Source organism: Salmo salar, chromosome 20 (genome assembly GCF_965601325.2).
Source record: "Salmo salar chromosome 20, fSalSal1, whole genome shotgun sequence".
In the NCBI taxonomy this organism is placed as follows: Eukaryota; Metazoa; Chordata; class Actinopteri; order Salmoniformes; family Salmonidae; genus Salmo; species Salmo salar.
In genome coordinates this window covers 19,103,310-19,121,080 of record NC_138310.1, presented here as the reverse complement: position 1 = coordinate 19,121,080, position 17,771 = coordinate 19,103,310, and the positions used below count along the sequence as shown (strand labels likewise).

At 41.7% G+C, this 17,771-nt stretch overlaps 1 protein-coding gene across 1 annotated transcript; it reads left to right on the top strand.

The window, feature by feature from the left end:
* Nucleotides 1–12,093, top strand: mmp11a (matrix metallopeptidase 11a). The gene is made up of 8 exons (XM_014160433.3): nt 1–281; nt 5,734–5,999; nt 7,428–7,571; nt 7,762–7,895; nt 8,051–8,286; nt 8,441–8,645; nt 8,969–9,229; nt 10,377–12,093. Exons 1-8 carry the CDS (start codon nt 162–164, stop codon nt 10,493–10,495), a joined length of 1,485 nt encoding a protein of 494 aa, XP_014015908.1. The 5' UTR covers nt 1–161; the 3' UTR covers nt 10,496–12,093.
* Nucleotides 12,094–17,771: the final 5,678 nt, after the last annotated feature.

Genomic DNA, 17,771 nt, shown 5'->3' with positions numbered 1-17,771 from the left:
GTGGTATTATCACTCGAGGCTATAAAATGTGTATTTGAAGAAAGAGAACAAAGAATCAGAACCTATATAAGAGTCCCCAAGACGCTGCGCAGTCACTCTTTGGCATTAGAGAGAGCAGAGAAGATTACTGCTGGTGCACTCTGCGTCCACAGGTCCAACAGATGATGATGATGATGATGATGCTGACTTCTATCCTTCTATCCTGCGTCTTTACGCTGCAGTGCCTCAGAAGCATGCATTGTTCGCCAGTGCCAGAAGGAAACAGGTACCAAGCGGCGCCGGTGAGTGCAGTGTACTTGAGTTTTAGATATTTTCTTTGTTTGATAATATCTCTCAACAGACAAAATTAACTTGATAGTAATTACTGGAAGTTTCATCGGTATTGCAAGTCATTTCCAACCATTATCCGTGCATTTCAAATTCACCTGCTATTTCAAATCATGCACACATGAGAGTGCAGAAAAGTTTGCTTAGTTGTCATTCCCAGTTTTCCAGTTCAGATTTTCACTGCAGTGGGAGAAAATCTGTTATTTTTTTTTTTTAGAATGGTCAGTTTGCTATACCCACACTACACTTTGCTTGCAGTTATGATTGTGCTGAGCCCTGGTTGACAGATACCAACCTGCTAAATGCTTAAAACCAATCTGGCAAACAAATAATCTTGTAGATGTTATGTTCAATATTATTAGAAGGGTTCTATGTCAATACTTAGTGTTAAGATGATGCGCCAGCCCAGTGGACAAAGTGTCATATCTTTCAATGATGACCAATACATGACAGGAGTAAATCACAACATAAGATTTAAACACGGCATCATTAATCCTAAACAAAAAGATCTCAGTCGAATACATAACCATCCCAGGATGGGACTAAGTTTAAGAAATGTTTCATTTAGAAACTTCACAAAGCCGCTGCCACAACATTGACACTGACATCAAGAAGGCTTTTATTTTCAACCTTGGCTACCATGGCACAACTGAAAGTCCTGCAGGGTGTGGGCATGTGATCAATAGAGAAGGTAATTGAGTTCTTGTCTCTGCAAGGCAGGAAATTATAATAACTGGGCTATAAATACATTTTGTCAACAACCCCATGAATGAGAGGATAAAGAGATATTGCTGATAACTTGCAATATTAGCCGACTGCCTCAATTACAGAGATTAGCAGGTACTTTAAGATGAAAACTGAAAGAAAATGTGAACTCATCAATTTGAGAATGTTTGAGGTAGCCTACTGTAAACCTACTGTATAAAGGACGAAGTATGGTAAACGTCTCCTCAATGGAATGGAGGAAAAGTTGTTCGTTTAGTTTCTACTCTCTTCCTTTTACTGAAATGACTTGCACCTGCGATGGCAACACATACAAATAGTAATTCAATGTTATCCCACTGGGCACACACTGTTTGAATCAATGTTGTTTCCACATCATTTCAATAAAATTAAGTTGATGTCTAGTTGGTAACTGAACTGAAATCTGTAGTCTTGTCAATTTGTTTCCCATTGTTGACAAAAGAGTGGGTGATTATACAAGCACAGACAAGTTTCTCTGTATGTGGCATCTGGGTCAGGAAACACAGTGCCTGTTTGCTCTCTCAGGGAAAATGGAGGGAAGGGAACACGATGTGCTCACTGTTTAGATATCTCTTTGTGAATAAAACCCATGTCCCTTGGTTTTTCTTCTTGTTTTGCTCCGTTAGTTCTGTCCTCTGGCCAAACTGACTGCTAGACACCGTGAGACCAGAGAGATTATTAGCCTCAGTTCCCATAGCATCCACCTGTTGAATTAGGCTACAGCAGCTCCACATCACTGGAAGGCTCCGATGGAATGAAAAGTTAGAACGCTTTGAAAAGCCTTCCCTCTTGAAAGGTGATTGGTTTCTGTAAAGCATCTGCAAAACAGAGGAGGGTTCCTGAGGACCATAAAACCTGAGAAAATTAATACGATCAGTTCATGCAAGGTGAGAGTGGCATCATCCCCTTGATTCTCAGCTCCGCACGAGGAAGTTTGTTTGCCAGGAAAGATAAGAGAGCACAGTAAGTACCCAGGGAATTTGTAATATATCTTCCATTGCCTGGTGCTACTGATTGTGGCTGATGTATTCGATTAAGGGGGATAAGGAGGCAGATACCAATGAATTTATTGATAGTGGTGCATCTATCTCTCACCTCATGAGTTTAATCCTCTTTCCTGTTACAGTGAAATAGTTTGACTATTTACTCAGTTGTATATATGCACTCTCCAAATCCAGACCACATCTGATTTCTCATGTAAACATTCACTCAAGAAGACCAGTTTCTCTCTTCATAACTAGATTGACTCCAGAATGCTTACCAAGTTGCTCAGTTTGCAGAAAATACCCTCTAGTATTGTTCTAATAGGAACGGGTTTTAGTATCCTCCTTCTAAGTTCTTACAAGACATAGTGAGATCTGACAGAATGTCCACATGTTATAATGTCAGGGCTTTAGTATAGATGGAGAAACTTTTCAGAGGCGCCTTGTACAGACATGTTGAGTTGTGCTCTTTGAATATCACTCTGCCAGATCCCCTCCACCCCAATGGCTCAGAGATCTTTTCATCACTGTTACCAGAAGCCAGATGTGTCCATACATGTAATGAATCCCCCTCCCAAAACATGTTGGTTCACACACACACAATGATAAAACAGCCTGAATCACCTAGATGGCCACTTTCGGGGTGTACTAGTTAAAAAATGGGCTATTTGCATAGTCATCAGAACAGAAGATGATGGACTGACTGAGTGGCAGCCAAAGCAGTGAAAACACAACACCACTGTGTACTGGGTATACACTACATATGTACATAATTACATATGTGTCCAGCCTGTACGCACAATGGGTATACACACAGAACACCATATACAATACATGCTGTAAATGTAAACAAAGGCATGCAAATTGAGGACAGTCAAAGTTTCCGGTTCAACCCGTGACACCATGGAAGTGAACTTTTACCTTTACCCTGTTGGGAATCTGAGGGGAGGAGCTGTGCTTTCTCTCATCTCAGGGGCTAGACTGGTTCATTTGATTGATGAGGGGGGATAACTTGTCAACAACACTCATTTCTCTTCTCATTTCTCTCTTTGAAACATGTTGAGTGCACACTTCTACTGCCTGTTAGCCATGATTTACAATGTACTGTAGATAGCCCACACTTCCTTTCTCATGCTGTTGGGTGTATATATGTCTTATCACCAAACTAGATTAGAGAGCAACCCTAACATCCATATATTAAGTTGAATTCCAGTTTGCAAACTCTACAAAGTGAAATGCAGGTGAAAGACTGAGAGTTCTGCATAGTGTTCCTCCCCTTGTTTAGGGGCACATAACTCAGGGTAAGGTCCTCTCGTTTTGAGGTCTGGAGCACATTCCACAAATCCTGCTGGGCATTGTTCCCGTTGTAGTGGGGCAGCTAAGCACATTTTGTGATAAAAGCACCAAATTTGGCACATAGGTAGATTTATAGACCCTGAAAATATTTAGATATGAAGTCCCCCCAGATTTGGCCCATGGGGGACGTGGCAGCCATTTTTCTAAATGGCCGCATAGGGTAATACTATTTTAATATTCAGAAGGACTATATTGAGGCAAGCACACCACATTTGACACAGAGGTAGATTTGTGTAGCCTGAAAAGATTAAGATATGGAGCCACCACAGATTTGGCCCCTGTGGGCCGTGGCGGCCATCTTACAAAATGGCCACTGTCGGTAATACAATGTCACAATTCTAAACAGTTTCTTTTGTAAACGCACCAAATACGGCACAGAGGTAGATTTATGTACCCTGACAAGATATATATGTGGAGCCACAACAGATTTGGCCCAAGGGGGCCAAGGCAGCTATCTGAATTTGCTTCTGATATGGGCATTGCAAAGTAGCTTTAGTAGACATTTGTTTACATGCTTATGTACCTGGTAGGATGTGAACCCCAGTCTCCACCTCCAGAACCAAACGTCAGAACCAAAATAAATATTCTGTGCTTGGCCTAGGGTGATTTTAATCCGAATTCAGTACCTCACGCATTCTACCTCATCTCCGCTACACTAATTAAAAAAATTTGACCTACATGACTGCTGTGTTTCCTTCTGTACTCTTTGTAATATACTGTGTGTTACTGTGAAACATTTTGGTTTTGAGGATATCCAGAGCAAGAAGTATAGCCCAGAAATATGACTTGGTGTAGGCGATAACTTTTTGTAGATTAAAGGTTTGTAAAATAGTGGCACAGTCTGCAGCCTTTTAGTAAAATAATTGTGGCTCCATATCTTAATATTTTCAGCATACCTCAATCTACCTCTGTGCCAAATTTGGTGTGTAAATCTCAAAATAGGCCTTCTGAAATGTAAATTGTATTACCATCTGCGGCCATTTCATAAGTTGACTGCCATGACCCCCAGAGGCCAAATCTGTGCGGGCTTCATTTCTAAATTGTTTCAGGGTACATGAATATACCTCTGTGTCAAACTTGGTGTGTTTATCTAAAATAAAGGCCTCCAAAACTCTAACATTGTATTACCAACAGTAGACATTTTGTAAAATGGCTGCCATGCCCTCCAGGGGTCAAATCTGGGGTGGATCCATAGCTAAATGTATTCAGTGTTCATAAATTTACCTCTGTGCCAAATGTGGAGCCTTTATCTTAAAACAGTCCTTCTGAATTCCAAAAACGTTTTACTGTTGGTGCCCATTTAAAAAAAATGCTTCCACGCCCACAGTGGCCAAATCTGTGGTGGCTCCATATCTAAATGTTTTCAGGGCACATCAATCTACACCGGTGCCACATTTTTACCACAAAAATGCACAACACATTTTTGCAGCTATCAGTCACCCCACAACACTATTGCCTCACAGAGCAGAAGTTAGCTACTAGAGGGAGGGTGGCCACTTCAGCAACATGGTATCTTAACCCAATGACAGAATGATTATCTGGTATCTATCGTTCATTTAGAAGACACTGCAGTACACTACCTTCTCATGTTCTTAGTGTATTAGGAAATTGAATGTGTTTTACAGTAGCAGTGTCAGAGGAAATGTACCATAAACCTTTTTTTGATCATGAATACACCACAATGGCCCCTGAATTGCAATGCTGCAGGAGCTGTAAAAGGCCTGCAATTGTACAACTTCAAAAAGCCATGGAGACGCTGTGCCACTGACAGAATTTCTCCTTTCTGTAATTTACGCTCGAGGTATGAGTTAATGAGCAGAGCCATTTCCTCTGGGTTCTGCAGGGGGATATTTACTGTACTAGTTCCTATGTGTAATGATAACTGACAGTACAGTAAGCTCCAAGCCCACAAGATTTTCAGTTATTTTTGACCTCTCATACTCCCACCTTCAGAAATATTTACAGGCAATCATGTTTAGGCAATGTTTTTATTTTTTATTTTACATTTATTTAACTAGGCAAGTCAGTTATGAACAAATTCTTATTTTCAAAGACGGCCTAGGAACAGTGGGTTAACTGCCTTGTTCAGGGGCAGAATGACAGATTTTTACCTTGTCAGCTCGGGGATTCAATCTTGCAACCTTTCGATTACTAGTCCAACGCTCTAACCGCTAGGCTACCTGCCGCCCCAATGTCAATGTATGTATGGATTATAATAAAAAGTAATGCATTTGGATACATATTTCTATCAAATCTGGTGTTCTCTACTGATTTTTAAATGATTTTTCTAATAAATGTTGCTCATGTTCTTGCTTTTTCAAAGGGATGGCTCCAGAGGTCTGATCTCCACAATCTGAAGAAGAGAGGAAGAGTCACCCATCCTCAGAACACACTCAAAGACACAGCCTTGACCAGAGGAGACCCTATAAGAGCAGCCCTGGTAACTAACAGCACTGAGGTGTCTAACCGCCCCCGCTGTGGCGTCCCTGACTACCCCATGCTGAAAGATGTCCTCTACAGGGGGAAACACAGGCAGAAACGCTTTGTCCTGTTCGGGGGGCGCTTGGAGAAAACTGACCTCGCCTACAAGTAAGGAGATATTATTATTATCATAGTATAACCACACTGTTGAACGGCTTGTATCTATTTACATTTTACATTTTAGTCATTTAGCAGACGCTCTTATCCAGAGCGACTTACAAATTGGTGCATTCACCTTATAATATCCAGTGGAACAACCACTTTACAATAGTGCATCTAAATCTTTTAAGGGGGGGGGTTAGAAGGATTAGAGATGGACTTGGACCCAACCAAGGAAATATAATTTTATATATGACATGTTTTGGTGGATAGTTGCCAGTACAACTGGTTATAAAGGTACAGTATGGGGGGTGCTCCCTCTGCTGTTTCCTGAAGTCCACAAATATTTCCTTTGTTTTGTTGATGTTGAGTGGGAGGTTATTTTCCTGACACCACACTCCGAGGGCCCTCAACTCCTCCCTGTAGACCGTCTCGTCGTTGTTGGTATTCAGGCCTACCACTGTAGTGTCGTCTGTAAACTTGATGACTGATGACTGTGTGAACAGGGAGTACAAGAGAGGGCTGAGAACGCACCCTTGTGGGGCCCCAGTGTTGAGGATCAGTGGGGTAGAGATGTTGTTTCCTGCCTTTACCACCTGGGGGCGGCCCGTCAGAAAGTCCAGGACCCAGTTGCACAGGGCGGGGTCGAGACCCAGGGTCTCGAGCTTAATGACGAGTTTGGAGAGTACTATGGTGTTAAATGCTGAGCTGCAATCAATGAATAGCATTCTTACATAGGTATTCCTCTTGTCCAGATGGGATAGGGCAGTGTGAGGTGTGATGGCGATTGCATCATCAGTGGACCTATTGGGGCGGTAAGCAAATTGGAGAGGGTCTAGGGTATCAGGTAGGTTGGAGGTGATATGATCCTTGACTAGTCTCTGAAAGCACTTCATGATGACGGAGGTGAGTGCAACGGTGCAAAAGTCATTTAGTTCAGTTACCTTAGCTTTCTTGGGAACAGGAACAATGGTGGCCATCTTGAAGCACGTGGGGACAACAGCCTGGGATAGGGATTGATTGAATATGTCCGTAAACACACCAGCCAGCTGGTCGGCGCATGCTCTGAGGACGCGGCTAGGGATGCCGTCTGGGCCGGCAGCCTTGCGAGGGTTAACACGTTTAAATGTTTTACTCACGTTGGCCACGGGGAAGGAGAGTCCACGGGCTTTGGTAGTGGGCTGTGTCAGTGGCACTGTATTATCCTCAAAGCGAGCAAAGTTATTTCATTTGTCTGGGAGCAAGACGTCGATGTCTGTGACGGGGCAGTTTTTTTATTTTGTATTTATTTTTATTTATCCATGATTGACTGATGAGAGGGAGGTTATATATATGTAACAAGGCTGGTGGTCTATGGTGTGTTTCTACAGACCACAGATGATGGTGTGTGGAGTTTACAGTCTCTGATGTTTATATCTATATCTCTTCCTTCCTCAGAGTGGTTCGCTTCCCCTGGCAGATGAGTGAGGACAAGGTGCGGCGTGTCCTGCAGGAAGCACTGAGAGTGTGGAGTGAGGTCACACCCCTCACCTTCACTGAGGTCAGGAGTGGAAAGGCTGACATTGTCATTGACTTCACCAGGTACGCATGTGGTACAGTAAGTGTATTCAAATGTCAGTACAGTAGTACAGTATGTGTATTCAAATGTCAGTACAGTAGTACAGTAAGTGTATTCAAATGTCAGTACAGTAGTACAGTATGTGTATTCAAATGTCCGATTTCAAGTTACTGAGTTACTAAGTCACTTTCCTGATATGGATCTCTACTGTAGGTACTGGCATGGAGATAACCTACCCTTTGACGGGCCTGGGGGCATTCTAGCCCATGCCTTTTTCCCCAAGACCCACAGGGAGGGCGACATCCATTTTGACTATGATGAAGCATGGACACTTGGCAACTACATGGGTGAGTGTTTGCTTGGCAGGGAACATGCAAGCAGTATGAAGAGTTGATTTACATAGAGCTCTATGTAAAATTAGTACAGTCAGGAAGTAGTTGTCAGCTCTGTGGTTGTACTGTGTATCCCCGTAGGTGTGACCCTCTCCCTGATTCCACTGCAGGCACAGACCTCCTCCAAGTGGCTGCTCATGAGTTTGGGCATGTTCTGGGCCTGCAGCACTCCCGGGAACCGGGTGCAGTGATGTCCTCTTATTACAGCTTCTCCTATCCCCTGGAGCTGAGCGAGGATGACAAGCTGGGGATCCAATACCTGTACGGCCATCGTCCACATATCCCGCCCCCACCTCCACTATCACCACAAATCACCAAAGAGACCAATGAGATCATTAGTAGTATTGTGAGTGTTACATCTTGCCATTCATGTTTTGAGGTGCTACACAGGCAAATAACAATAATATAAGACATAAAATACAACTAAGATACTAGCCACACAAGAATACACATAATATGACAGTATGGAGATGCACTATTGATCCTCTTTCTGTCTCTAGCCTGACGTCTGCCAGACAGACTTTGATGCTGTGTCTATGATCCGCGGGGAGCTGTTCTTCTTTAAATCAAGCTATGTGTGGCGCTTTCGGGAGGGGCGGCTGGAGGCGGGCTACCCCGCGCTGGCGTCCCGCCATTGGAGGGGGATTCCAGAGAGCATTGATGCTGCCTTTGAAGACCAATCAGGGAGTATCTGGTTCTTTCAAGGTGTGTGACAGAGATGTTGGCTGTCTGTGCTGTGGTTAGTCATGTCTTATGAGTATCGATAAGCCCCAAGTTGAATACAGACAGGTAAATATACATGTAGGCAGACAAGCAGTAAAATGACTGCATTATAGCGTTATGCCCTTTACGGTTACCCAGAAAAGTGTTCTTCCAAGACCAAATTCAGCAACCTTAAGTAGGGCATGTCAAAAGTGACAAGAGTGTTGAATAGCCAATAGTTATGGAAACTATGAAAACTTAGCCCAGATCCTTGCAGGGCCACAGCAGGGGCATCTACTGTATGAAGTTCTCTCTCTCTCTCAAAGGTCAAAGCTACTGGGTGTTTGATGCAGAGAGACAGATCACAGGGCCAGAACCTGTGCGGAGGCTCGGCCTGTCAGTCTCCCACATCCAGGCAGCCCTGCTCTGGGGCCAGGACAGCAGTTACAACACCTACTTCTTCAAATCAGGCAGCTACTGGAGGTTCAGCCCCAAGGAGAACCGCGTCCACTCTGTCTACCCTCGCAACATGCAGGACTGGAGCGGCATCCCCAGTGATGTTGACGCAGCCTTCAAGGACCAATACGGTAATATATCTTATGAATGAATCACCCAATCAGCTTTCAATTTTGAGGTGATTCCTACATTGAAATGTTCCATGGTGGAATAATTATTGGATTGTATTGAGTAGTCCTTTTCACTCGAACCCGTATACGGGTTGAAAATAGCAGATTCGGCCAATGATAAGCACCTTAATTGGAACGCAGTGCCTGTACTGTAACATGCTATACATGATGTCAGAGCCCAGGGTCTCTGCTTCACAGAGCTGTATGGGTTTTGACTGACAGCCGCTCTGAACTTGAGCACCGCGCGACAAGAAGTTTCCCCCATCCCTCCCGCTAACTTTAGCTAAATGTTTGTTGTCTGAGAAATGCTGTAAATTACGAGTGCTCTGTGTATTTTGAAAGATGAGACGTTGAGGATTATAATAAATACCACTTTGATGTCATACAAGCAAGCCAAACACCAGTGAGTCCAAATGTGCACTTTACATTTCCATATCATAAAACTCATGTAATATACAGTTGGAATTCTGAACTTACATTCTCGTAACTAGATTTAGAATTTTGGAATATTGACAACAACGGTAATTATGGAAAGGCGGGGCTGCAGGGCTGTGATTCAAACAAAACAAATACAAGTGTGTTTGCTCTAGTTCCTCAACGGCACAGCTAGGAGAGAGAAAATAAGTTGAAGACTCTTCTTTGAGTCTTAAAAGTACATTGAAATGACTTGGGAACTGTACACATTTTGGAGAGGTGTGCAGCCACTTGGAGACGCCAATTAGTCCTCTCACTCAAACCCTTGTCATTTTTTTGTCTAATATTTCACCTACCCCACATTTTCAGGAATATTCTTAGCATGTTACTGAATGTATCCAGAATATTTTCAGATTTCTTTATCAATAAATGCAGCAAATAGTACAGTAAATGTAAAATGCACAGAAAATCAATCAAAATCAGGGTAATGTTTGGATTCAGTCTTGTGTCAAGTGAACTGTTGTGTCCACACCTTTAGTCTAATCATTTTTCCATAATCTCCAAACTGTTCCCTTTTATTTGCTACCATGGTTATGCATATGTTTTCTGTAAGAAACATTTCAATATAGCCCAGTCCTTGTAGGCCAATTCCCACGAGAGTAAGGAGCTAATAGATTTTTGTTTTTATTGACAGGCTATGCCCACCTTATCCGAGGGAGGCAGTACTGGAAGTTTGATCCTGTGGAGATGAATTTACTACAGGGGTATCCTCGCTATATTGGAATGGACTTCTTTGGTTGCCTAAATGCATGAATAATCAGTATTAAGTGATGCTGCTGTCTCAAGATCAAACCCAAGTCCAAGTTTAGTCCAACTATGCTCTCGTACTTATGGTCTTTTCAAATACAACATTGTAATGTTGTGCATTTTTGGGAACAAGACCATTGCATCTACAGAGGCTTCTTCATCTTCTTCCAAATGTTGAAGAAACAAACTATTTAGAGAAAGACTTCATTTCTTTACTTAAGTGAGTTCCAAAAAAAATTGTGTTCTTCCTCAAATATGTTTTTGTTTAATCATGATCTTAACACTTTGAATGGACTAGATCCTTTTTTCTTCTCAGGGAAACACAAATTCAAATGTTTCCTCAGAGTTTGACCTTCATGTGCAGCTATGTACTTGTATTTATTTGTTACTGGGTTCGGTTCTATGGTCAGAAGTTGTGTTGTTCAAGACCATGGGCTGACAGTACAGTACCATCTACAGTCCAGTACCAACCAATTGCAGGAGGTTCTTGTTAACTATATTATGATGTAGAATTTACTCCAGAGATGTTGCAGCATAAACATGTTTGCTTTATTCTTAAAGGGAAATATGTCTAAGGCACTGCAATTAAGGTGCTAAATCTGTTAATCACTGACAATCAGGGACACTTTTTGTTCTCAAATGTTATGAACACTTACTCGCAGTCTTATACGTATGACATCAAGTACATTATCGCGTCACATTTAATTTCTCTCTAAGATTACTATACTTAATTCAATAATGTTCCATCCATGGTGCTCTCAGTCAGTGCAAAGGGATGGAGGGAACTTGGTGCTGCATTATGTGAATCTAAGCCATGAGGATAAGTTACTTTTTGGTTTACTGCAGTTTGTCAGTGCAGGACACTGATATATCTACTTTACTGTAAAATACACTACCGGTCTAAAGTTTTAGAACACCTACTCATTCAAGGGTTTTTCTTTATTTTGACTATTTTCTACACATGTGGAATAATAGTGAAGACATCAAAACTATGAAATAACATATATGGTATCATGTAGTAACCAAAAAAGTGTTAAACAAATCAAAATATATTTTATATTTGAGATTCTTCAAATAGCCACCCTTTGCCTTGATGACAACTTTGCACACTCTTGGCATTCTCTCAACCAGCCCTCCCTTGGAATTATTTTCCAACATTCTTGAAGGAGTTATATATATTTTGATTTGTTTAACACTTTTTTGGTTACTACATGATTCCATATATGTTATTTCATAGTTTTGATGTCTTCACTATTATTCTACCACGTACAAAAGAGTAAAAATAAAGAAAAACCCTTGAATGAGTAGGTGTTCTAAAACTTTTGACCAGTACTGTATGTATTTCTGATATTTTGTGTTTGACAGCCAATAGCTGCAGCCTGGCGGATAACTTGTTTTTAGTCTGTCTCTTCTAACACTTCAAGTGTTGACTATAGAGCTCAGAAGTATTTCAGGATATAATTGACCTTTAATTAAAAGAGCCATTATATCGGTTCCAATTACATATTAACATGTTTTTCTACTCAAATGTCACATTTACTATGTAAATACAAATATATGAATTCTGTACTGTGTTTTGGTACAAATAAAATATTTCAGCTTGAGTACATTGTCCGTTTTTATGAATCAGATAGATAAATAGATAGATGGATCAATATATACTTAACAAAAATATTAATGCAACATGTAAAGTGTCCCATGTTTCATGAGTTGAACTTAAAGATCCCAGAAATGTTCCATACGCACAAAAAGCTTATTTCTCAAAAATGTTGTGCACAAATTTGTTTACATCCCTGTTAGTGAGCATTTTTGCTTTGCCAAGATAATCCATCCACCTGAAAGTTGTGGCATACCAAAAAGCTGATTAAACAGCATGATCATTATACAGGTACCCTCTAAAATGTGCAATGACACAGATGTCTCAAGTTTTGAGAGAGCGTGCAATTGGTATGCTGACTGCAATGTTGTTTTAGAGATTTTGGCAGTACGTCCAACCGGCCTTGCAACTGCAGACCACGTGTAACCACGCAAGCCCAGGACCTCCATATCTGGCTTCTTCACCTGCGGGATTGTCTGAGGGAGGGGGAGGTGGTGGATGCTGGGTGCTGAGGAGTATTTCTGTCTGTAATAAAGAACTTTTGTGGGCAAAAACTCATTCTGATTGGCTGGGCCTTTTTTCCCTTGGTGTGATATGAATATGGTATATCACATTAACCAACACTTTGAAATGACATACTCAAATCTAACTGCCTGTAGCTCAGGCCCTGAAGCAAGGATATGCATATTCTTGGTACCATTTGAAATGAAACACTTTGAAGTTTGTGGAAATGTGAAAGGAATGTAGGAGTATATAACACAATAGATCTGGTAAAAGATAATACAAAGAAAAAAACAACCGTTCTTTTGTACCATCATCTTTGAAAGTTTTAGAAAGTCGGTTAGGACATTTAGTTTGTGCATGACACAAGCAATTTTCCCAACAATTGTTTACAGACAGATTATTTAACTTATAATTCACTGTATCACAATTCCAGTGGGTCAGAAGTCAATTTACATACACTAAGTTGACTGTGCCTTTAAACAGCTTGAGTTATTCCAGAAAATGATGTCATGGCTTTAGAAGCTTCTGATAGGCTAATTGACATCATTTGAGTCAATTGGAGGTGTACCTGTGGATGTATTTCAAGGCCTACCTTCAAACTCAGTGCCTCTGCTTGACATCATTGGAAAATCAAAAGAAATCAGCCAAGACCTCAGAAAAAAAATTGTAGACCTCCACAAGTCAGGTTCATTCTTGGGAGCAATTTCCAAATGCCTGAAGGTATGATGTTCATCTGTACAAACAATAGTACGCAAGTATTAACACCATGGGACCACGCAGCTGTCATACCGCTTAGGAAGGAGATGCGTTCTGTCTCCTAGAGATGAACATACTTTGGTGCGAAAAGTGCAAATCAGTCCCAGAACAACAGCAAAGGACCTTGTGAAGATTCTGAAGGAAACGGGTACAAAAGTATCTATATCCACAGTAAAATGAGTCCTATATCAACATAACCTGAAAGGCCGCTCAGCAAGAAAGAAACCACTGCTCCAAAACCACCATAAAAAAGCCAGACTACGGTTTGCAACTGCACATGGGGACAAAGATCATACTTTTTGGAGAAATGTCCTCTGGTCTGATGAAACAAAAATAGAATTGTTTGGCCATAATGACCATCGTTATGTTTGGAGGAAAAAGGGGGACACTTGCAAACCGAAGAACACCATCCCAACTGTGAGGCACTGGGGTGGCAGCATTATGTTGTAGGGGTGCTTTGCTGCAGGAGGGACTGGTGCACTTCACAAAATAGATGGCATCATGAGGCAGGACAATTATGTGGTTATATTGAAGCAATATCTCGAGACATCAGTCAGGAAGTTAAAGCTTGGTCACAAATGGGTCTTCCAAATGGACAATGACCCCAAGCATACTTCCAAAGTTGTGGCAAAATGGCTTAAGGACAACAAAGTCAAGGTCTTGGAGTGGCCATCACAAAGCCCTGACCTCAATTCTATAGAACATTTGTGAGCAGAACTGAAAAAACATGTACGAGCAAGGAGGAATACAAACCTGACTCATTTACACCAGTTCTGTCAGGAGGAATGGGCCAAAATTCACCCAACTTATTGTGGAAAGCTTGTGGAAGGCCACCCGTAACGTTTGACCCAAGTTAAACAATTTAAAGGCAATGCTACCAAATACTAATTGAGTGTATGTAAACTTCTGACCCACTGTGAATGTGATGAAATAAATAAAAGCTGAAATAAATCATTCTCTCTACTATTATTCTGACATTTCACATTCTTACAATTAAGTGGTGATCCTAACTGGAATTGGAAAAAACTGAGTTTAAATGTATTTGGCTAAGGTGTATATTATCTTCCGACTTCAACTGTATACTTATTGAATCAAGACATTTCAGATTTACATTTTTCAAATAATTGTAAAAACATAATTCCACTTTGACATTATGGGGTATTGTGTGTAGGCCGGTGACACAAACAAAAACTATATTTAATCCATTTTAAATTCAGGCTGTAACACAACAAAATGTGGAAAAAGTCAAGGGGTGTGAATACTTTCTGAAACACTGTAGGGGAGGGAGGGAGCACATTGTAGGGGCTGTTTGTGTTGGAGCTTTGCTCAAACACATTGGGGGGTGAGGTCGCAGACTAGAAAGCTAAGATGAGCGGTGAAGACGAGGATCTGCTCTTGTAAACAGGCTGAAGGAATACCTGTGTAAATGCTGTTAGCATAGCATGTCCCAACACACTTCATCGAATGGCCTACTGTCTGCCTTGTTGAAGGAGCAGGACCTCTCGCTTGCATCACCTACCACGCTGGTGCTGTGTTTGCCAGTCGTCTCATGCGCCTGTAGTGCAAATATACAGAGAGAATATCAGTAACTGACATTAATAAAATTACATTAAATCAAACTAATTTGATTGAATGAGTGGACATTTTCATTTACAATACTTTCAAACTGTTGTTTAAAAGAGACTTTGGGTAAGATAGATCATGAGGTATATTTTTAGGACAGTAGTTCAGTGCGGTAACACCCACTGACAAAGAGCCGCAACAAATTACTTACACAACCATGAGACACAGCCAGAGAGAAAAATAGCATGTTGCTGCAAGGGGTATTTCAGTATAGGAGCCCAACAGAGACGGAGGTAATTGATATTGTTTGGGCAGTTACTTTTCACCTAATTCTTACAAACAGACTCTACAGAGTCAAGACTGTCTATTACATTTCACCCAAATACAAAAACAATTGGAGATAGATCAATCCTCTGTTACCAGCTCAGCTTTGAGTATTTGCTATGCATATATTTGAGTGGGTGTACGGTACAAGTGTGTCTTAGCATCAATCTGTATATCTTACCCCGAAAGCGTATGTCCTCTGGTGCCAACTAAGTTGTCCTCAGATGCTGTAAGCGATGGTGGTGACAAACTCTCCCCCTAGGCCAAGCTTCGAGCAGTTTCAGTGCAAACTTCTCTGGGGAGTTCTTCCTCTCTGACATATCCCACTCAATCTGGTCCACCAGCGAGATGTTTCCAACATGAATGTTCATCTTATGGTGAAGATAAGAATCATGTTTCAAGCTAACGATCAGTTTAACATCCGTTATATGATTTCAGATAGAAATGCGAGTTATAGCTCTGTCATTCTCATTGAAAGCAAGTCTGATACACAATAGATCCTTTCTATATGTGATATTTCTGTGATATCCCCCTCCGTGCGTTTTGTTTGAGCTTCTTTTTACTTTCGGTTTTGTACATCAGGTTCCAAAAGAAAATATATTTCACAGCAGTTTAGGTGATACAATAATTCTCTACACCAGGGGTACTCAACTCTTACACTACGAGGTCCAGAGCCTGATGGTTTTCTGTTCTACCTAATAATTAATTGCACACACCTGGTGTACCAGGTCTAAAGCAGTCCCTGATTCGAGGGGAGCAATCAAAAAATGCAGTGGAACTGGCTTCGAGGTCCAGAGTTGTGTTTGAGGGCTCTACACGTTGCTTGCTGTGACAAACTAAAATCAAGTGAACATTTTAGAAAACAGGAAATGGTGGAGCTACTTCAACAAATTGCGCCTTTAATTATAAGAGTCTCCGTTTCCTAACTCTGGTCTCAGCTCATCGTTGCACACACAGTAAGGTAAAGTGACAATCTTGGTTTTACCTTGACGATGACCATCTGGACAGTCTGTTCGTCCAGGATGCTGTCTGTGGGATAGGACTATCTGCTGGCGGATGGCGGAGGCAATGACAGAGATTAAGGCCACGGGGTCCAGGTCGTCACACAGGATCTCAGCAAACATCTCAGGAGTCATGAGCTTCTCTGAGAAACAACAGCATGTATCACATGAGGACTTGAACTAGGACTGAGAAGAAAAGGTGTTTGGGCAGAAGATGACAAGAACGTTGTCATGTTAAAATCCTTTTGTTCTAGAAAACTACGAGATATACAGTGGGGGAAAAAAGTATTTGATCCCCTGCTGATTTTGTATGTTTGCCCACTGACAAAGAAATGATCAGTCCATAATTTTAATGGTAGGTTTATTTGAACAGTGAGAGACAGAATAACAAAAAAAATATAGAGAAAAATGCATGTCAAAGATGTTATAAATTGATTTGCATTTTAATGAGGGAAATAAGTATTTGACCCCATCTCAATCAGAAAGATTTCTGGCTCCCAGGTGTCTTTTATACAGGTAACGAGCTGAGATTAGGAGCACACTCTTAAAGGGAGGGCTCCTAATCTCAGTTTGTTACCTGTATAAAAGACACCTGTCCACAGAAGCAATCAATCAATCAGATTCCAAACTCTCCACCATGGCCAAGACCAAAGAGCTCTCCAAGGATGTCAGGGACAAGATTGTAGACCTACACAAGGCTGGAATGGGCTACAAGACCATCGCCAAGCAGCTTGGTGAGAAGGTGATAACATTTGGTGCGATTATTCGCAAATGGAAGAAACACAAAAGAACTGTCAATATCTATCGGCCTGGGGCTCCATGCAAGATCTCACCTCGTGGAGGTTCAATAATCATGAGAACGGTGAGGAATCAGCCCAGAACTACACGGGAGGATCTTGTCAATGATCTTAAGGCAGTTGGGACCATAGTCACCAAGAAAACAATTGGTAACACACTACGCCGCGAGGGACTGAAATCCTGCAGCGCACGCAAGGTCCCCCTGCTCAAGAATACATATACATGCCCATTTGAAGTTTGCCAATGAACATCTGAATGACTCAGAGGACAACTGGTGAAAGTGTTGTGGTCAGATGAGACCAAAATGGAGCTCTTTGACATCAACTCAACTCGCCGTGTTTGGAGGAGGAGGAATGCTGCCCATGACCCCAAGAACACCATCTCCAACGTCAAACATGGAGGTGGAAACATTATGCTTTGGGGGTGTTTTTCTGCTAAGGGGACATGACAACTTCACCGCATCAAAGGGACGATGGACGGGGCCATGTCCCGTCAAATCTTGGGTGAGAACCTCCTTCCCTCAGCCAGGGCATTGAAAATGGGTTGTGGATGGGTATTCCAGCATGACAAACACACGGCCAAGGCAACAAAGGAGTGGCTCAAGAAGAAGCACATTTAAGGTCCTGGAGTGGCCTAGCCAGTCTCCAAACCTTAATCCCATAGAAAATCTGTGGAGGGAGCTGAAGGTTCGAGTTGTCAAACGTCAGCCTCGAAACCTTAATGACTTGGAGCAGATCTG

Bases quoted from the DNA above. Each gene is read 5' to 3' on its own strand.
- mmp11a (XM_014160433.3), top strand. From the start codon at position 162: ATGATGATGATGATGATGATGCTGACTTCTATCCTTCTATCCTGCGTC. The intron at 6,000-7,427 runs GTAAGGAGATAT...TTCCTTCCTCAG, and splicing joins AAAACTGACCTCGCCTACAA to AGTGGTTCGCTTCCCCTGGC. The intron at 7,572-7,761 runs GTACGCATGTGG...TCTCTACTGTAG, and splicing joins ATTGTCATTGACTTCACCAG to GTACTGGCATGGAGATAACC.